The sequence below is a fragment of the Anabrus simplex genome, chromosome 1, assembly GCF_040414725.1.
Source record: "Anabrus simplex isolate iqAnaSimp1 chromosome 1, ASM4041472v1, whole genome shotgun sequence".
NCBI classification, from domain to species: domain Eukaryota; kingdom Metazoa; phylum Arthropoda; class Insecta; order Orthoptera; family Tettigoniidae; genus Anabrus; species Anabrus simplex.
In genome coordinates, this window is record NC_090265.1 from 996,208,050 (window position 1) to 996,230,486 (window position 22,437).

The window sequence follows — 22,437 nt, forward strand, 5'->3', positions numbered from 1 at the left end:
ATAATTGTCTTACGTTTTTATGGCATAAAAATGTTAGTTCAGCATTTGGATCAAAACCATGTTCATTACCTGCGTGGACTAAGGCGAATCGTGGTCCTCGGCCTTTCGGTGGCCTAAGTCCTGAACTCACCCCTTCAATGGCGGCCTGCCGTGCACTTTTCACTATCGTATCCTTCCATTCTTTTGTCACTGTCTGCCCAATATTTACCCACAATTCATCTGTGTAAATTATAGCTTTATTTTGTGCCCTCAAAAGTTTTACCTCCCTGAGATATGTGTGCCTGCAATTAATAATTTCATCGGTTTCAATGAAAGCTTCTCTATTACCCCGTCTTAAATAATGGAAGCCTATATCATGTAAGAAGCGATACAACGTAGTTTTGGAAAATCATGGCAAAGAATCTTCTCCAGTTACCGGACTCAAAATCATGTTCAATGTCGGTGGTATTTTAGCAAATAAAAGAGGGTGAACCACCCGACGCACTCCACTTCGCAAAATTTCATCATATTTAATTTTCCTTGCATTTTTCTGCCGTCCTTCTCTTTTTTGCTTTTTTTGTGAGAGTTCGCAAAGGACCATGTGTGTGCTCCTTCCTTATAGCATAGATTGTTCTTTCGGAACAACCTGTAGCTTTAGCTGTTTCACTGACTGCGCTGCTCATATTCATAGTCTTTAAAAAATAATCCAGGACACTCATTATAATATTGCGTTCTTTTCCCCTGAGTTTAGCTACGGAACATTTCTTTTTAATTTGATGATCCATTGTACATCCTTCTGCACTTTTTCTTCGAACTAAGAACCCCTGCACGAGCACGAACTGACAACTACGCAAACTACACAAACACAACAAACATAATCCACTTGTCCTCAAGAACTATACATTTATCACTGATCTTGTCCGGCTCCATGGCTAAAAGTTTAGCGTGCTGGCCTTTGGTCCAGAGGGCCCTGGGTTTGTTTCCCGGCCGGATCGGGGATTTTAACCTTCCAATGGCTCGGGGGCTGGGTGTGTGTGCCGTCTTCAGCATTAAAATTCATCACAGGTAGGGCCCCATTCTTATAGACGCGCAGGTCGCCTATGCGGCGTCAACTCGAAAGACCTGCACTTGGCCTCTTCGGAAGCCACACACGATTAAATATTATATATATATGTATCGCTGATCTTTATTTAATCAATCTTATAATACTGATTAAATGAACACCACTGCACACGGCTGTCAGTATATTAACTTCCATATCCAAAGACCGTTTGCTTTGCTTTAAGCACGCCATGATCCTTCTGCATCTTTTCTTCGAAATTAGATACCCATGCACGAGCACGAACTCACGAACCACACAAACCATACACTTTCGCTCAAGAATTGTACATATGTCACTGATATTTAAACCTAAGAATTTCATTTTTGTCCGTATTGAACTGAGAATGGATGATAGGAAAACTTAAAACGGTCCACCTTTTCAATACAAAAATGTTATAGTGCAAATACATGTTATAAATAAACTATAACATTTTTGTATTGAAAAGGTGGACCGTTTTAAGTTTTCCTATCATCCATGTCACTGATATGTATTTAATCACTATTATACATACTACTGACGAAATGAGCACTGCACTGCATGTGACTGTCTGGAAATGTTAAAAGCGCATGTTTGGGAGATCACCACCGGTACTTCAGCCAGCCAGACAGACAGACAGCCGAGTCACACGCGAAACCAAAATTCAAGGAGATATTCTTCCTGTCACAAATTAAGAACTAAGCAAGATAAGAACTTCGGGATTGTTTTAAAAATAACTTCCATATCTGAAGACCATTTGCCTCGCTTCGACCCCCCATGCAAATTCAATAGGAAAGACGCTGGCCAGCGACTGACTTTTTCGTGCCTGCACATAAAATTCCCCGAACATGACTGAAAATAAACGCATATACTGCATTTTGTAATCATTTAAATTTAAAAATAAACTGATCTACATCGAGCTGAAATGTTTCTTTTCCAGCAGTGAAAAAAATTAGGAAAATAATGAATATAAAATAGGAATTATGACATGATAAGTTCTATGCAATGAAGTTTTTGCATTTGGCGAAACTTTCCATTATATTACCATTTTCACACTAAATTAATTTTTTATATTTTTTTGTTAACGGCATCAAATGCGCCTTGAAATTCTGTACATAACACGATATTCATCCATTTTAACCGATGACATTCTGATTTACGGATATTTGGCAAACCCGCTGCATTACAGTAGGACAGCGCTACCCACAAAACATGGGAGAAGGAAAGAGACGGAATTATCCCATTACGAATGTAACTATTACAATTTTATTTCAAAAAGTAAATTATGAGTAAAATATTTTATTTAAAAAAGTGACAATTACAAGTAACAATTACTAAGAAAGTTCTTGTTATAAGTAATTTGATTACTTTTACTCAATTACTTCCCAACTCTGCACACAACTTAGTAATTTAATGTCCACAAACTCTCATCTTGATGTCTGTGGTCGATTGGGTATGGTCCCTTGTCAGTCAAATTTGTAAGGAACATTTCCAAAGGTTACAATCATGCATACAGATATAGGGTAGATATATCAGGTAATTCACCAGCCACTTGCAATTTAGTTTTATGCATCCTGCTGCTTTTACTACAATTCTGAAATACATTGGTCCATCTCCCTAAACTGGGGTAATATGAGATGCGTTTTTATGGGCTGGAAGACAGCAGGAATTGTGAGCGCCACTTTTAATTCATTGTGGATACCTCAAATGAACTCACAAAATGAGCACAGATATGAAGAATACGTACCTTACAACAGGAAGTGCACACACAGACCAGGAGCAGGTATTGTATAGGCTGGAAACTGGAAACTGCATGTCAAGCCTCAGAACAGCTCATTCGGCAGGGTGCAGTGGAAGTTGACAGAGTGGACAGTACTCGAAGGTTCGAATCCCATATCACAAAGTATACTTTTAAATCAGCTAGTGAATAAAAGCGCATACTTCGGTCCCTCTCCCTAAACCGGGGTAATATAACAAAATGTGTGGTTATGGGCTAGAAAACAGCAGGAATTGTGAGCGCTACTATTAATTAATTATGACTAGGGGGAAGATGTTGTTGGCCTGAAATTACAATCATGTATGAAATATATATATTATGTACACTTCCACGTAAATTAGGAGGTAACTATTTCTCTAAAAACATGAGCTGTGCAGTGAATAGAATAGGGACGTGTTTACATATTTACGACAGAAGGGCGAGTTTTATTTTGTAAATTGTGCAATGTTAAAGTGTGAAAAAACAAAGTTTGTTGTACAAGCAGCACGTTCAATGAGAAAAAGTCTAAAAGCTGTAACGAGGGCGAGGAACAAGTATTCATACGTTCAAAGGCAAAGTACTAGTAGCACTACATCCAGCAAATTATTGTGTCTATATTATATAACCGAGCGAGTTGGCCGTGCAGTTAGGGGCGCGCAGCTATGAGCTCGCATCCGGGAGATAGTGGGTTCGAATCCCACTCTCGGCAGCCCTGAAGATGGTTTTCCATGGTTTCCCATTTTCACACCAGGCAAATGCTGGGGCTGTACCTTAATTAAGGCCACCGCCGCTTCCTTCCCATCCCTAGGCCTTTCCTGTCCCATCGTCGCCATAAGACCTATCTGTGTCGGAGCGACGTAAAGCAAATAGCAAAAAAATATATATATTATGTACACTTCCACGTAAATTAGGAGGTAACTATTTCTCTAAAAACATGAGCTGTGCAGTGAATAGAATAGGGACGTGTTACTTATGAAACCATTATTATACAGTCACCAGAATTCTATTTGGTCAAACATTTTGAAGTTTTTTTTTACTCATTTTAGAGCATTTTTCCATAAATTTAAGGGCATTTTATTGATCATTTTCAGTAAAATTTCAGGCCAACAACATCTTCCCCCTAGTCATAATTAATTAATAGTAGCGCTCACAATTCCTGCTGTTTTCTAGCCCATAACCACACATTTTGTTATATTACCCCGGTTTAGGGAGAGGGACCGAAGTATTTCAGAATTGTAGTAAACACAATGGATTGCCTAAAACTAGATGACAAGGGGCAGGTGAACCACCCAGTATACCATTATATTCAATTATTCTGTGAATCAGTGGTAGATTGTCATACTCCAGGTCCCAGGATTGCAGGTTCAAAACCCGACAATGGTAGTCGGATTGCTGGCCAGCTCAAATGAAAAGTTGTCAGCCAAACTGTTAAGCCATCGTTGTATTCTGACATGTGTATGGGACACCTTTTCAAAACAGTCTAGATGTCAGAGCTAATTAAGCTGGAGATGTGTTCATTTACTGTGGAATTTGCATTTCTGAAAAAATGATGTGCAATGGCCAAGCTGCTGCTTGTTTCATAGTCTGGGTCTCAGACTCTCTTTTAATGCAAGCCTTGAAACTGAAAATACATTTCAATCACCTCTAAATGTAAACAAGCATAGAACTGATAATAAGTGGTAGCTAGAATATAAGTTTCCTTGAGTTTTTAAAGGGTGGAGAAAAGTTTATTTGGTGCTCAATGTTGTACAATGTTGACATGTAAAATATGTCTGGTGTTTACCTGATGAAATTGATTAATACTGGGTTTACCGGATGTTTCGTATTCCTGGTTTTACCGAAGTGGCCGTTTTGACTGCTATTTTCTAGATAATTACATTTTGAGTAGTTGATGTTATAAGCACTTTTGGTCTGGCTCTTTGACTGAATAGTCAACACACTGGTCCTTTGTTCAGAGGACCCTGGGTTTGATTCTTGGCCAGGTCAGGGATTTTACATGCATATGGTCTACCTAGCCTATCCAGTCCACTACGGTAATAGAGTAGACCATACAGCCAGCAACTCTGCACTGAGTGTCGAGCGGTGGGAAATAACTTGATCCCCTAAGACCAATGGCTTTGGATGGATGAGTTCTCTTAGATGGGATGAGGGGTCCCCTCAGTGTACAAAATTGACACTGGAACTCATCAAGCAATGTCTGTCCCCAGGTTAGGGGTGACTGCAGAAGGCATTTGTGCTCAATGCTAGGAGTGCCCTCATCAACTGCTGGCAGTGGTTTTAAAATGCCTTTGGTAGTGGCAAACCCATCGTAAAAAATGCCTAAAATGAGAGCAAAAGTGGTATGGCCTCGGAAAATGCTAGGTCGTCTCCTGTAGGTGATGCAGAGTTCTTCAGGTACTCAGGGGGAGAGCTGTGAGAAGTGAGCAACCAGTATCACAATATATCCGAATCGGGACAGTCAACATCCTAACCCTGACAGACAAGACCAAAGAGCTGATAGAGTTCGTGAAAAAAAAGACATCCTATCCTTGGTCTTAGTGGAATAAAATTGAGAGGAAGAGGGGAAAGAAAACTGAAGGAAGGGTAAGACTATTTTACAGTGGAAGACAGGATGCAGTAAATGGTGTGGGAATGATCATTAGAAAGGATATCCTGGAATATGTGAGAGAGGTGAAGAAGATCAATGAGAATGATCATAACAAGGATACAGTTTGAGACAGGAACATAAGATCTGATCCAAGTACATGCTCCACAAACTGGAAATACAGAAGAGAACAATTCCTGGAAAAAGTGGAGAAATATACTGAAGAAAAGAAAGTAATTATAATGGAAGATCTGAATGCACAAGTGGGAAGAGAGAGACTGGGGAGAGAAGAGATTCTGGGGTCATTTGGATATGGCAACAAAATCCATGAAGGGGATATTTTAATGGACTTTAGCCTGAGGAACCAACTAATAATAGGAAACACATGGTTCAGCAAGAAAAAATAGCCAGAAGATTACCAGATATGGATGGGGACACAGAAGAATGGAAATGTTCACTGATTACATATTAGTGGAAAAGGATATTGGAAAGATCTTATGGATGTTACAGCTATGTCTAAGGAAGCCTTTGGGGATGACCATAGAGCAGTGATAGCAAAGTTCAAAGTAGGCAATGTCAAGAAGCTACAAGAAAAAAGAGAAAGAAAGATTAGGGTCTGGAGATTGAAGGAAAAGTTTAGGACAGAATTACAAAAACTAATACCAAGGACAGATATTAGCCATGTTGAACAGGAATGGAATAATTTTAAGAGCACATTCGAAAGGTATGCAGAGAAATCATGAAGCAAAACATCAGAAAGTGAGAAAGAGACAACATGGTGGAATGATAGAGTGAAAGATAAAGTAAAGAAAAAGAAGAAAACTTGGAAGGAATGGAAAACACAAAAGACTGAAGAGAGTAGAGTGAGATACATAGAAGTGGAAAGAATTTGCAAAAATGTAGTAGCAAAAGAAAATTTGGGAAACATCCACCCAGGAAGTAAAGGAAGATTTGAAGGGTAGGAAAAATATTATTATTTAAAATTATAAGAAACTGTAGGAATGAAGCAGTGAACACACAGTTTGTGGAGAATAAAGAAGGAGTAATACTGATAAAACCAGAATAATTAATGAAAAGATGGAAAAAATATTTCAGTGAACTGCTGAACATAAGAAACTAGACATGTGAAGAAAGTATCCAGGAATAGAAGAAGTAACAGAAAAAGAATGAGACATTACAGTGACAGAAAGATAAAGAAGGAAAAAGCTATGGGAATAAATGAAGTAACCGTAGAAATGATCAAGGCTGCAGAACCAACGGGACTGCAGTGGACTTACAGAATGCTCAGGTAGGTACGGTGAGAGAGAAAAAGAGCCCAAGGATTGGTAACAGGGGGTTATAATATGAATATTTAAGAAAAGAGAGAAGAATATGTGCAGCAACTACCGAGGAATCACCACTACCTACCTACCATGTTGCCAAGATATTGGAAAGAAGAATTAGAGAAAAGGTGGAAAGTCAGTTACAAGAGGTACAATTTGGATTCAGAAGTGGAAGGTCAACAGTGGAACCCATTTTCATTCTGAGATAGATCATGGGAAAGAGCTGAAACATTTCCTTTTCTGGTAACAATTCAGGATAACCCACACTACTTGATTCACTGCCTGAACTGTTTTCACCTGCAGGAATGTATACATCCTTACTGACAATAAGTTCTGATTCACTTTTGGCTTTATCACCCAATGGTAATGGTGAAATATTTTGTAAATACTTGAATTTTAGACATTGTCAGTGTCCAGTGATAATATAATAATTTCATGTGGCTATTTCTAGCCTGGTGCAGCCCTTGTAAGGCAGACCCTCCGATGAGGGTGGGCGGCATCGGCCATGTGTAGATAACTGCGCGTTATTGTGGTGGAGGATAGTGTTATGTGTGGTGTGTGAGTTGCAGGGATGTTGGGGACAGCACAAACACCCATCCCCCGAGCCACTGGAATTAACCAATTAACCAATGACGGTTAAAATCCCTGACCCAGACGGGAATCAAACCCGGGACCCTCTGAACCGAAGGCCAGTATGCTGACCATTCAGCCAACGAGTCGGACAGTGTCCAGTGATAAGAGTTCATAGTTGAAAGATGTGAGGCAAAACGGCACTCTACTTCATTTTGCCGTAAATGCGAACCATAGCCAACTACTGCTTCTTATATATACTGTATAATGCTGCATATTTTTCTCAATGCTATGCAACAGTTTACAAGATGCTATATGTTGGATGGTACTTTAAGTGAACTCTGACTGTTTTATCTGAATATACAGCTCATGCAGACTATATGTAGAGTAACGAGTGAGATGTGAGAATAATATTTCAGCCCCATCATATGCTCTTCATTACAACTCAAGTGAATAAAGTTCTGCTTGAAAATTTTCTACAATACCTTGGAATGCAAAACAACAGCATTGGTAAAAGTAATTATATAACATTATTGAAGAAAAACTCAGCGGTATGACCATTCTAAAATATGTACCAAAAAATTAGTGATGGACAACGCTCTCGCTCGAGACTCTCGAGACTGATGTCGCAGATCTCGAGACTCTCGCGAGAATCCTGAGACTGATCCTCCTGTAGCGCAAGCTGTGCGACGTACCAGTAACTAAGACTGTAAACCTGATAGTATATCACTGGCAGTTATTGCGTGAAATAACGTTCTCTTATCAAAACGTGTGACCCAATACATTTTGTCAAAAGCCTGGAAAAGTACTGCATGTTCAACTATGAACCCCTTAATACCATTAACTAAAGTGGAAACAGAATGTCAGTATCTTAAACTGTTCACGACTTCTTTGGGGTGGACATCTTAGGTGAATAACAATGCATAATTTGTGAATAACTGTAGATAGGATGTACACCTACTTGGATACTAGAGGCGTGCATTATTCGAACCTGAGATGGGAAAGATGTGCTTTGGTACATATGCAACCCCCATTACACATGAGTGGAACGTGTAACAGGGGTGATGGGCAACGCTCTCGAGACCGATTCTCATGTGCTGCGAGCTATGCAACGTCCCAGTAACTACGAGTGTAAGCTTGATAGTTATCATCAGCAGTTCTTACATGGAAACGTGTGTGACGATTAATTTTGTCAAAATCCTATGAAAGCACTGCATGTTGAACTGAGCTCCTTACCAGTAGCGAAAGTGAATACAGAATGCCAGTATCTTAAACTGTTCATGAGTTACGTCAGGTGGACTTTTAGCTGAATAACCCGTATAATTTCTTAATAATTGTTATTAGGATGTAATCCTACCTGGATGCCTCACAATCGTTGTCGGCAGGGTAGTTTCTTGTGATTCAGACCGGGCCGGAGGTGTTCACTGATATTATGCGTTTGTAAGTGCTGGATCATCCCAGAAGTATTTCTGTCGATGTATTTTACTTCTTTTGAATAAGCAACACAGTGGGCTGTGTTATGTGACATCTCTTAAAAATAACCGACATCCACGACTTACGTTGCGTTCCGGACATGGTCTTCAAGTTGTCGCGAACATTTCGACACAGTTCACATTGCACCGTCATATATCAAAGTACCTACCTAATTATGACGTGAATACTCTATAGCAATTTAGATTGCACATTCCACTCATGCGTAATGGTGGTTGCATATGCAGCAAGGCGCATCTTGCCTCGTCTTGAGTTCAAATAATGCACGCCTCTAGTATCCAGTTACGTGTATCTACAGTAGCCGTCAGGTTCTGTACTTAAACCACTCATTTGTGCACCTACCAGTGCATACAATGCCAGAATTATGTTATACTGCATCAAAATAGACCTTGGGATAAATGAACGCTCTAGTCGCTTGTTGACACGTATTTACGAAAATGAGAAGATCAGTGGTTGGCTATTTGCATATTCGGAACAAACAACATTCAGCTCCGACTACCTGCAGGCCTACGACACGCTGCTCGCCGCACATTGTGGGGACAACGCTCTCGAGATTTCTCTAAATTTCTCGCGAGAAATAATGCCTGCGCTAGTCTCGAGAAATCCCGAGAAATTTCAAGACCTCGTCTCAGACTGCCCATCACATGAGATTTAAATTCCATGACTGAATCTATGATTTTGAAATTTATTAGAAATCAAAGACCAAACTGTGGACAGTTTTTCATCACTCGTTTTACAGGGATTCCTTGTGATTCTAATAGGTCTTGATCACTATTTCTTATTTCTTGAAGGACCGTGATTAGAATTTCAGGTTTGTCCGTGATGTCAGTGACAATTTTTAATATTCCAATTTGGCACAATATAAACTTGGTGAGCCAACTTTCGGTTATGCAGATTATCTTATGGTTATTTTCAGAGGCAGCTAAAAATAGTTCCTGAGTCTTTGTCCTAACTCCTCTCACATTCTGGTAACTAATAGTTACCTCTCCTTTACTACTATACCTGTCTATACTATTATTCATGTTTTGTTTTGACATTTTACTTTATCTTTTCAATGTCTTCTGCATGTTTAATCTGTAAGACCAGATCGCCTGGCTTCCTTCTAACAAATATCTTACCATTCCGCACCCAGCAGAACTGATAAATGGCCGCTTTCCTCTTTGCTCATACCTGTGCAAAGAGCTTCTTCCTGGAAGGGGAAAGGCATTCATTGATGAATACTGGCTGGCTTGTTGTTCACCCAAGGTCGAGGGTTGTTATTGTCTTCCCTTGTTTAGCTCTGGCATCCATCAGTTTCTCCTTATCCACTCTCCGCACGAACTTCACTATGATGCCACGAAGTGGTGTTCGAGTACCCAGTCCGGCAGATGTTCTTGAGGGAAGTCTGTGACATGTTGATCATTGATGAGTCAATATTTACCCCAGTGGCAGCAATAACTTTACCGACCACCTCCTCCGTGCTTTCACCTTGTGTTTCTGGAACTCCATGGATTTCTACGGAATTCAGTCTGGGGTACTGCTCGATGTCCTCCACTCGTCTCTTTAAGTCATCCACTTCCTGTTTGAGTTTGTTGTTTTCCGATTTGAGAATGTCAATTACCTGTAGCAGGTCCACCAGCGATCTCTTTTGGTCATTCACCGCACTCTGTGTGTCGTCTAGTTTGCAGTGACAAACCTCCAGAGAGTACCCCAGGTCTTTTTGCTCACTCCTTAGTTCTTTCAGTTGCTTACAGGTGTCCTCCATTGTAACTTTAGAAGGTTTATCACCCTGTCCTGTTTTTGTTTCTCCTTTGTTACAGTCCTCACAACTCCATGTTATACTTTTATTTTTCACAATTGCATCACTCTCACTTTTGTTAAGTTTTACACACTTGCCATGGTACACAGTCCCACACTTACTACAAGTCACCTTCTGAACTTCTGTGATCGAGTCTTCACAGATCTTGCAAGGGGCCATGTTAGACGTTAGGTCTCCGTGTAGTTTTTTATAAATGTCTGTAGAGCCGTTACCCATGTTATTTTTCAGAAATTACACTTTACACTGGGCACACTTTCCTTAATTTACACAAATTTACTATATTTATGGTAATATCCTCATTGGTGTCGCCTTACTTTGTCCAATTTATGGAGCTTCACTCGTACACACTTCTACACAACCGCCATTATTATATTATTCAATTATTATTATTCAATATAAAACACAAAATTTATCCAATCAAACTGTTCGAAAATTTGACACTTTAATTCTAACTATCAGTTCAATCCAACAGAACATTTACATGCTACCTTTACAGGCATTGCACAGAAATAAAGCATGCTCTAAACACAAGTACGTTTTGCACTGTCAGCACAAGCAGTGGAGCTTTCTGTCTTTGCAGTTTGCACACCGTCCTCTTCTATTCCCACTATTTTCATGTTCTGCTTCTTCCTTCACCCCAGATTTGCTACAAGGACTAACATAAAATGCTATTTATATAGGCAGCTTGAAAATGAAGGACAAAACTTACATGACTGCTTGGGCTGGGGCTGACAGGCCCAGAGTGCATTAAAATATTCCACAGATCATGGGTGAAGGCAAGTACTTTGTCAAAAGTCGGCTGTGTTACTAAACATGCTTAGACAGGAGGATAGTGGAAACCACAAGGAACCAACTACTTCCATCTCTGAGATAAACAAGGAAACAGAGGCGCATGGATCTCACAGCCCCAGCCCTGTTGGGTTAATTTGTATCCAGATAACTCATAAGCATGATGCAAAAATTAATGCCAAAAACTATGCAGAGATGAAGAATAAACTTACTAAATATCAGAGATGGAAACAGGTTTTTTTTTAAAATGTTTATAATATTAAATGGGAGCAGAGAAACTCAATAGGCTATATTCTGAATTGCAAAAGGTATTAATGTCTTCAAAATAATTATAGTCATGATGATAATGCAGTGCTAGAGTAAAATCATATTACTTAACAGGTATGATGAACTTAGAATCAAAAAAGTTAATTTTGCAAGTAAGAAATTATTTTTATACAAATGTTATGAATTTTATAATAACAGTAACAAGAAGAGAAAAATTCAAAAGGACCAAAAGTGAATCAAGTTTGAAGTGAGTTTTATCTAGTGAACAAAGACTTACTCATCAGTCTGGTCTTGGGAATATTCTTCAAGTTCCTGAGTAAGTTTTGCTACTTTCTTACGAAGTTTTTCAATTGTCTCCAGTGAGTCTTGCTCTCGAACATGTGCTCCATCTAACATTTTCCATGCTGCTTCAATTTCCTATGACATTAATTATATTAAAAAAGTAAATTAAAAACCAATTTAATAGTAATTTAATAGTAAAATACAAGTGACTTGCAGAAAATTAAGAATAGGGAGAAAGAATAATGTTATTAAGAATACATACACAGCATTAGGTGAATGGGAAGAATATGATGTGACACTGATTTAGAAAAGGTAATTGACTGCATCCCCAGAGGAAATGTTCAGGAAAGACAGATATATAAAGATACTGGAAAAGAGTGAAACGGTAGAAAAAATATATTTTAAATATTGTAGTTGTGTGAAGACCCAAGTGGGCATAAACAGGGTAGTTTGAAATCAGAAATGGGTTTGGATAGAGAAGTGTACTGTCAGCTTTACTGTTCATAATTGTGCTGGATGACATCACGGTGGGCAGCAACAGCAGCATAAGGACCTTCATTAGTGTAAGGGGAAAGGACGAGAGAAACACAGGAACAGCTTGATGGAGTAAATAGGAAATGAGAAATCAATGTACAACATAAAAAAGAAATGAGGGAAAGAAAAGGATCAATACAAATCAGGCCAAAGATACTGAGGATGTGGAGAACTTGAAGTACCCAAAATATGAAATAATAGAAAATTCAAGACTGTACATTGAAATTAGCAGGAGGATAAAAACTGAAAAAGGTTTGCTAATCCAAAATATAAAACTTACAGTGGAACAAAAATGGACAAATGAAAACTAAAAAAACTAAATGAATGGACAAAATATCACTATGGAAAATCATATTCTTTATCTAGGAGTTGTGCTTGACAAGAAGTTAACCTTCAGGGCCCATTTCAACAAACTACAACAGAAAGGCAGTAAGTTTATGCAAGGTTTAGGTATTGCCAGCAGACCTTCTTGGGGACTAAATTCAGAGGTACTATTTATGATACAGCGTTTGTACCTCTGATATTGTATTGTATTTCCTCTTTTCGAATGACACTTGAGAAGAAATGGGCTCAGCATAAATTGATGCAAATTCAGAGAGGATTTGCCCCTCGTATTTCCCGTGCTTACCGCACCACCTCTACTGATGCAGCTCTTCTTAATGCAGGCACTGAGCCACTATTTCTGACGGCGATAGCAAAAGCTGAACTCACTTTTTTGAAGAAAAACAAAGTGTCACCAATGCCCATTCTGAATACCACTCTAGAGCAACCTTGTCATTTTCTACAGTCTGATCACCCAAGTCTCTTCAAAAACTTCATTTATGAAAATTGTTCAATTACCCATGACGGCTTTATTTACACAGATGGATCGCACATACCAAGCACAGATGAACAGGACAAAGTTGGATGCGTCTTCGTTGTTCATGAAAACGATTCTGAGGTGTTCTCATCCCAGTACAAACTCTCTTCCACATGCTCTATTTTCCAGGCTGAACTGTGGGCGATCAAGTCTGCGATCGAATGGTGCAAATCTAACAATAAGAAATCCTGGTTATTAAGTGATTCGCAAGCTGTGTTGAATGCGATAAATAATAAATATAATCTGAATCCAATAGCTGTAGCTATTAGAACAACAGTTCAACAAAGTCCGCACATCTGTTTTGACTGGATTTACGGTCATTATGGAATATCTGGAAATGAGAAAGCTGATCTTCTGGCAAAAGCAGCGGCTACATCTAACTTTGAAATTTCTTATGACAAAACGTCACCTAGCTATGCTAAAAAAATCATAAAGAAGCACCTAATCAATCAATGGAACAACATTTGGACTTCTTCCACTAGAGGCCAAGTCACCAGAGAAATATTCTTCCCTGAGGTTTTCAACCGCCTGCAAAGTAACATGTAGGTGCCAAGCTTTGAAATTACTCAATTTTTGACTGGTCATGGCAAATTTGGTTATTATTTTCATCGATTTGGAATCAATCGTCCTGATGGCTACGTGTGTGTTTGCGGATCCTCACAAACAGTGGACCACCTACTGTTTGAATGTGCTGCATTTGAAAGAAGAAGGCTTGACTTGAACTCTCATTTGAATTATTGCAACATTGCATTATCAAAACCCCTGTATGATTTGTTTAAGAAGCCATGCTGTTACAAATATTTTATTAATTTCATCCACTTCATTTTCCGTCGATTAAATACATGAATTCATTTTCATTGTAAAACTGAATATGTATTTTAACTATAACCCTAGTATACTATGTAAAATAGGGTTCCAAACGGCTTTGGATATTCAATAATAATAATAATAATAATAATAATAATAATAATAATAATAATAATAATAATAATAATAATAATAATAATAATAATAATAATAATAATAATAATAATAATAATAATAATAATAATAATAATAATAATAATAATAATAATAACAACCCTGAGGAAATGCTATGAGAGAAGAATGACTACAGCTGAAGTGAAATACATGCAGCGAACAGCAGGAGTCACTAAGTGGGAACACAAAAGAAATACAGATGTGCTGAATGACCTTAAAAGCAGACCTATACTGGAATACATCTATGAATGCAGAGGAATTGGCTAGAACACCTAAACAGGATGGACAGAAGCAGGATCCCCAAAACAGTCATAAACTACTGCCCCGGTGGAAAGAGATCTCTGGGACGCCCCAGGAAGAGATGGCGTGAAAATGCAAACCAGCAATGTCGTAATGAAAAATTACATGTTATGTTTTTATAGTGACATTTATAAACTAGACATTTTTAATTAAAGAAAATCACAATATCACGTCCTTATTTTGACAACATAACAAGTACAGTTTTTATAGTTCATTGATTTACAAATGTGGCTATGGAATAGGCAAGTTGGTAGTATTCTGTCCTCTTTGATATTAAAAGACCTGGCGGGAACAGCTCTACAGTATTTTGTTTTCCCGTTTGCTTTGAGTGATTCCCTATTAAATACTGCCGCTGAGTCAAGAGGGTGCCAGCTGCCACGTTCTCATATCAGTTGTAATGCAAGTGTAACTAGTGCCTCTCTGTGGTCGAACGAAGAATCGCTGTGAAGTGATGTCTTGGCTGTTGTTTCCACAGCCTATCGGAACACATTCTCTTTGTATCGGAAAAGTTCGGCACGCATGCCAAAAGGCAGAGCTCCTGGTTTCTGCCTAAAAGCTCGCTGAGCTGTGATCGCACAGCACCCGGCGTGGAGCTCACCAGTAGTTACCTGGTTGTGAGGGGAGTTGAATAATTTCCTATTCTTTGCCTGACGTCATTTTCAATGCACTGTATTTCATTGTAGATAATATTTTTAAACTAATTTATTTTTCCGATAGGCAGTGTGCTGCAGCACTTCAGCACATAAGGTAGGGCCGCCCCTGCTTCAAAAACCAACTGAACAAGTCCTGGGTGTCTTAAGCTGTGTCCTATCATTCTATCTCTTCTTCTTGATAAATTTAGCCAAATCAATCTCCTCTCACCAAATCGATTCAGTATATCTTTATTCATGATTCAATCTATCCATCTCACCTTCAGCATTCTTCTGTAATACCACATTTCAAAAGCTTCTATTCTCTTTCTTTCTGAGCTAGTTTCACTTCCATACAATGCCATGCTCCAGTTGAAAGTCTTCAGAAACATCTTTCTAAATGCTATATTGTTTCAATGAGCAAATTTCTTTTCTTAAGAAAGCTCTTCCTTGCTTGTGCTAATCTGCATTTTATGTCCTCCTTACTTCTGCCATCGTTAGTTATTTTACTACCCAATTAACAATATTCATCTACTTTCTTAGCTGCCCCTGTGGATCAGTGGTAGAGTACCGGCCTCTGGATCCCAAGATAGCAGGTTCAAACCCGGCAGAGGTAGTCGGATTTTTGAAGGGCGGACAAAAGTCCATTCGACACTCCATTTAGTACGATGTCGGCATGTAAAAGATCTCTAGTGACACATTTGGTGTTAGCCCGACAAAATTCATTGAATCTCAGCCATAGACTCCCAAGAGAGTTTTGGTTTACTCGCTCTGCAATCTAGTGGGCCTATAGTAAAACGGAACGTCAAAATTGACAAACAGACAGCCATATGGCATCAAATTGAAATGTCTGCACATGGTAGCTGAGGCCATATCATTTTTTTATTTTTATTTTTATCTACTTCCTTTACGATTTCATTTCCTAATCTAACATTACCTGCATCACCCGCCTTCTTTCGACTGCACTCCATTACTTTTGTTTTGGACTTATTTATTTCCATTTTGTACTTCTTACCCAAGAATTCATACATACCATTCAGCAATTTCTCGAGATCATCTGTAGTCTCAGATAAAATAACAAGATCATCGGCAAATCTCAAGATTTTGATTTCCTCTACTTGGACTTTGATTCCCTTTCCAAATTCCCCTTTGATTTCCTTTACTGCCTGTTCTATGTAAGCATTGGAAAGGAGGGGGCACAAATAGCAGCCTTGCCTCACTCCTTTCTGGATTGCTGCTTCTTTCTCAAAGCCCTCGATTCTTATCACTGCAGTCTGAGTCCGGCTCCATGGCTAAATGGTTAGCGTGCTGACCTTTGGTCACAGGGGTCCCAGGTTCGATTCCCGGCAGGGTCGGGAATTTTAACCATCATTGGTTAATTTTGCTGGCTCGAGGGCTGGGTATATGTGTCGTCTTCATCACCATTTCATCCTCATCACAACGCGCAGGTCGCCTACGGGAGTCAACTCAAAAGACCTGCAGCTGGCGATCCGAACATATCCTCGGACACTCCCGGCACTAAAAGCCATACACCATTTCATTTTTACTGCAGTCTGATTTTTATACAGATTGTAGATAATTCTTCTCGGTATCTCATCCCAATCACCTTCAGAATCTCAAATAGCTTGGTCCAATCAACAATATCAAATGCCTTTTCTAGATCTACGAATGCCATGTACATGGGCTTGTCCTTCTAAATCCGACCCTCTAAGATCATAGTATAGAAGTTACAATATTAATTAAAACCACCTTTCCAATACACAACAATCCTTACATTTAGGATATAAACATGATACAGATGTTAGAACTAGGACATGTTTCACTTATACTTCGTAAGCATCATCAACTTGAAAAAGACTTAAACCAAGGTAGGTCAGGGCCCTGTACCCAGTTCATATAATATAAAATGTTCATAAAGTCTAATATTACATAGATAAAAATTAATTTTAACAATTTAAAACCATTCAATAAGACTATATTCTGTCTATTATAAAAACAAGTGGTAACCATAAAATCAATGTGTATGTGAGGTGAGTGACATGAAAATGTTACAGTGAGTTGCTATGAATGATTGTTCGTATAATATTCAAGATCATAACAATCTTCACATGGTGGCATTTGAATGCTTGTGATTAAGAACAGTTTTTTCCAGTAAGAGTGAGCTGATATGGAATTACGAGCTGTGGTCTCATTTCATTTCATAGATTAAAACGTGGTGAGGTGCGTAGATATCACGTGATGGGTTGGTTGAAAAACGAATGTTGTGAATAATAAAATGTTGCATGAATCAGTGTGAAACTCAAGGGACTACCTCATCTTGTCTCCGATCATTATTATCATGGATTGGCGATCTGTTATCTTGAGCTTCAAATGGAGAATCAACTAATCTTTAAAAGTGAATAAGCAGAATCAATTGGGTTGAACCCTGTGAATGAAAAGAAAAAGTTATGTGTCAGTTGTTAGATCTTAAATGATACTCTACTGTGAGAGAAATGTTATTAGAAACGCTTACCCCTTATGTTAGCTGCGAGGTGATTTGTCCCTTGGTTGTTTAAGAAGGTCTATCGGTCACTAGCTTTCTGCTGCGTGTATTATATGGATGTGGTCATAGAGGCAGGGAAGAAGACGGGAGGGGAAGGGAGGGCGGGATACTGCGTAAGTTAGGAACTAGAGGAGGGGATGCAGTGCGAAGAGGCACTGTAGGTGTAGTTACTGTTGCTACTGGTGGATTGAATGCATGTTTATAGTAAAAGATTTTCATGAAATTATTAGCATTGATACCAAAATGAACAAGTAGATTGAGGATTTGCTTGATTATAGGACTATAAATATCTGAGATGTCATTTAGATTACTATTTTTATTAAAATGCTAGTCCAAGGAAATATAAGTCATTAGACAACTTTTGTTTACATACTTAAGTATTTGCATGTCTTAGTCATTGGTACTGAAAGTGTGCTCTGTGTCCCTCATACGAACGCTCATGGCAGAGTGTTTTTTATGTTTCAAGGCATTACAGTGTTCTAAGTATTGTACCAGTAAAAGAGCCCGACTCTCAGATTAAATTTTAAAGTAGCATGACTATAGTTCTCAGGGTGAAAAACTGGATTAATTGTAGCTAGGGCTCGGTACAGGAGGTAGGGTCCTATCTACAGAAAAACTTTGACTCTGATTGCACAAGAGTTTATTCAAATAAGTCATGAATTTGCACATCACCTCTAAGTAGAAATGGATTGTCTTCCTCGTATTCCAATAGTATGGCTCGGGTTCTCCAGCTCACCAAGCCAAGCTTGTTGAAGCACGTTCCAGAAGACTCCAGGGATTCCAGGGACTCTAGGTACTCCAGACAGAGGCAACTGGACTGTCTGGATTGACGGCAAGTAGAGATGTCTCCAACTCTGAGGCCCGGGTTGAACCCCGGTGATCCAGGTGATGTTGTAGATAGTCATGTACAACCTCAGCCCAATGAGACTGAGAGGATTGATGTTCCCAAGGTCACTAGTAGCACTGAGTCCATGAAAACCTTGGATGATCAACTGATAAGCAGAGTTCTTGATAATTGTACATCAAGACTTCCAACACTCCTAAAACGATATGAGTGGTATTAATAATTTAGAGTCCCTTCTTGTGAAATTATAGTTAAACTCAAAGTTCATTACTGGCGAAGGTGCAAGTCTTTGCCTAAACTTGAATGAAAACACAAGTCCATTCACTTGGAAGTTTGAATATATTTAAAGTTAATCACTGGTGAAATTCATAAAGTCTTTGAGTGACCACTGATGAAAACACAAGTCCTTCCACATAAATAAATTCACTGACGAAATTTATAAGTCTTTTAAACCAACACTGGCAAATGTACAAGTCTTTGAGTAAATGTAAGTGAAATCCTAACTTCGTTTAAAGCTGTTGGAAAGTTAAAGTTCATCACTAGCAATGTTAATCAATCACTGTCTATTAGAAGGATGAGTTCCTCAACAGTCGCAAATATTCCACGTAAATAATACAAGTCCATTTCACAAACACTTAGAAAAATTCCAATCTCGAATACTCGTAAATAATACAAGTCCATTCAATGATTACGTAGAAAAGTTCTGGTCTCGAACACATGAAAATAATACAAGTCCATTCAGTGAACACTTAGAAAAATTCCAGCTTCGAAGACGCGTAAATAATACAAGTCCATTCAATGAACACTTAGAAGAATTCTGGTCTCGAACCCATGTAAATAATACAAGTCCATTTCACGAACACTTAGAAAAATTCCAGCTTCGAAGACACGTAAATAATACAAGTCCAAACACTTAGAAAAGTTTCAGTCTCGAAGGCACGTAAATAATACAAGTCCATTCAATGAACACTTAGAAGAATTCTGATCTCGAACCCATGTAAATAATACAAGTCCATTTCACGAACACTTAGAAAAATTCCAGCTTCGATTACGAAGACTTAGAAAATTTTCTACAACACTCGAAGTCTTATGAGTTCACTTTAGAGTACTTGGAAGAATCGTCTTCCCACACTTGTAGAATGACAGAGTTCCACGATGATAGTAGCAGCAAGAGTGTCCCCGCTGACTACTCAGCTGAGACTGTCTGAATAGGCTACAGTAGGTCCTCCTTTTATTCAATCTGGGATGTCTACGTCATAATACGGTTTGATTGAATATCTCCCGAACCCCTTGATGGATTTGCTTGAAACTCGAGCATTGGGACGTTTAGGTGATCCCAAACAAGATGACATATCGCTCGATTCGCTAGCATCATTATTATAGAAATTTCAAAAATTTCTCCATCGAACTCTCTAGAACAAGTGACGTGGAATCCAGAAAATACCAGTCAAGGCTGGTAACACGTGTTGAGACGAGCGGGCGGTCTAGCTAGCCCCTGTGGCTACGTCACAGCTCACAGTCGTCATACACTCGCTAGCTGGTCCTCGCTGCTGGTAAACAAACCAGGCGCTCTCGGAACATTACGCGTGGTAAATAAATGTAACTTATGCTCAAAAAATACTTATGTACAGGTCGTAACCAGTACAGTATCTTATCCTAAAACTACAACCGGTCTGCTCCATATATGAGAAATTGCACTGGGCACACCTGAGTCTGTATATTCCAGAGTTTGAAAACTGTTGTAAATTGTATTAATAGAATTAGAATTGAAGAAAATGTTATTGTTAGAGTTACGAGTCCGGTACGCAATATTGATATTGTGCTTTCTCAATGGTTTGGTGATGCGATAAATGGCTGGGTTGGTGAAAGTGAAAGTAGCAAAATTTGTTTTTTGGTTTTGTCAGGAACTAGTTTAATTGTAGTCTTTGATTTGATTTTACATATAATCTTAGTGATCATTTCAGATTTAAAGCCATTCAGCATGGCTAGTTCTTTGATGTAACTCAGTTCTTTTTTTTCATTTAACATTGGAAAGTGGAATGTTCAAAGCCCTGTAAACAACACTGAAGAATGTTGCCTGCTTACAGGAGTGGGGGTGCAAGGATTCGCTTTTAACTGTTAAAAGTGCGGCAGACAGTTTTCTGTAAATCTGGTAAACGAGCTTATCTTTATCTCTAGTTCAATTTAAATTTTAAAAAGTTCAAGAAGTTGTTGACCTCGTCTTCCTCAGTAAATTTAATATTATTATTTAAGGTTGTTGAGGAACATAAGTATGTTATCGCTATTGTTCTGCTGTTTGACTATGGCAGCAAATGTATCATCCACATATCTTAGCCAAAGCTGTAAGCCGTTGAATCTGTATAATATTTATATATCCTAAATATAAGAATTGTTATGTATTACAAAGGTGATTTTAATTAATTAATGTTGACCGAGCTTGATAACTGCAGTCACTTAAGTGCGGCCAGTATCCAGTAATCGGGAGATAGTGGGTTCTAGCCCCACTGTCGGCAGCCCTGAAGATGGTTTTCCGTGGTTTCCCATTTTCACACCAGGCAAATGTGTACCTTAATTAAGGCCACGTCTGCTTCCTTCCAATTCCCAGGCCTTTTCTATCCCATCGTCGCCATAAGACCTATCTGTGTCAATGTGATATAAAGCAAAAAAAACCCCTCTAAGATCAGACGTAAAGTCAGGATTGCTTTACGAGTTCCTACATTTCTTCTGAAGTCAAACTGATCTTCTCCCAACTCAGCTTCAAATTGTCTCTCCATTCTTCCGTAAATAATACGTTAAAATTTTGCAGGCATGAGATACTAAATTAATGGTGCGGTTGTTTTTACACTTGTCAGCATCGGCTTTCTTGGGAATATGTATAATAACATTCTGCCAATGATCGGATGACACTTCTCCTGTCTCACACATCTTATACACTGGATGGAATAACCTTGCTATGCTGGTTTCTCCTAAGGCAGTCAGTAATTCAGAGGGAATGTCATCAATTCCAGGTGCCTTGTTCCTATTTAGGACTCTCACAGCTCTGTCAAACTCTGACCTCAAATTTGGGTTCCCATTTCATCAGCATCAACAGCCTCTTCTTGTTCCAGAACCAAATCATCTACGTCTTTACCTTGATACAACTGTTGGATATGTTCCTGCCAACTTTCTGCTTTGTCTTCTTTCCCTAGAAGTGGTTTTCCATCTGAGCTTTTAATATTCATACACGTAAATTTCCTTTCTCCAAAGTTTTGCTTGATTTTCCTGTATGCAGCATCTACCTTCCCTAGGATCATACAACCTTCAACATCCTTGCACTTCTCCTTCAGCCATTCTTACTTAGCTATATTGCACTTTCTGTCCACTTCATTCTTTAATCACCTGTATTCATTTCTGTCCTGTCCGACTCATTGGCTGCATGGTCAGCGTACTGGCCTTCGGTTCAGAGGGTCCCGGGTTCGATTCCTGGCCGGGTCAGGAATTTTAACCTTCATTGGTTAACTCCAATGGCCTGGGGGCTGGGTGTTTGTGCTGTTTCCAACATTCCTGCAACTCACACACCACATATAACACTATCCTACACCACAATTACATGCAGTTACCTACACAAGGCAGAGGCCGCCCACCCTCATCGGAGGGTTTGCCTTACAAGAGCTGCACTCGGCTAGAAATAGTCACACGAAATTATTATTATTTCTGTCCTCTTCATTTCTTGCATTCTTGTATTTTCTTCGTTCATCGATCAGGTCTAGTATCGCCTGAATTCTGCACAGATTCTTAGCTGATCTTTTCTTCCTTCCTAACATTTCATCATCAGGCTTACTGACTTCATTTT

The 22,437-nt window shown here is 38.9% G+C and overlaps 1 protein-coding gene across 1 annotated transcript in view; it reads right to left on the reverse strand.

The window, feature by feature from the left end:
* LOC136857711 (cilia- and flagella-associated protein 58) overlaps positions 1 to 22,437 on the reverse strand; it is a 261,063-nt gene that overhangs the window by 184,806 nt on the left and 53,820 nt on the right. Inside the window, exons 4-6 of the mRNA XM_068225146.1 lie at positions 11,912 to 12,051; positions 10,201 to 10,600; positions 7,865 to 8,004 (exon numbers count right to left, since the gene is read on the reverse strand). Of these exons, the coding sequence (XP_068081247.1) occupies positions 7,865 to 8,004; positions 10,201 to 10,600; positions 11,912 to 12,051 (680 nt within the window). The remainder of the gene's footprint in view (positions 1 to 7,864; positions 8,005 to 10,200; positions 10,601 to 11,911; positions 12,052 to 22,437) is intronic.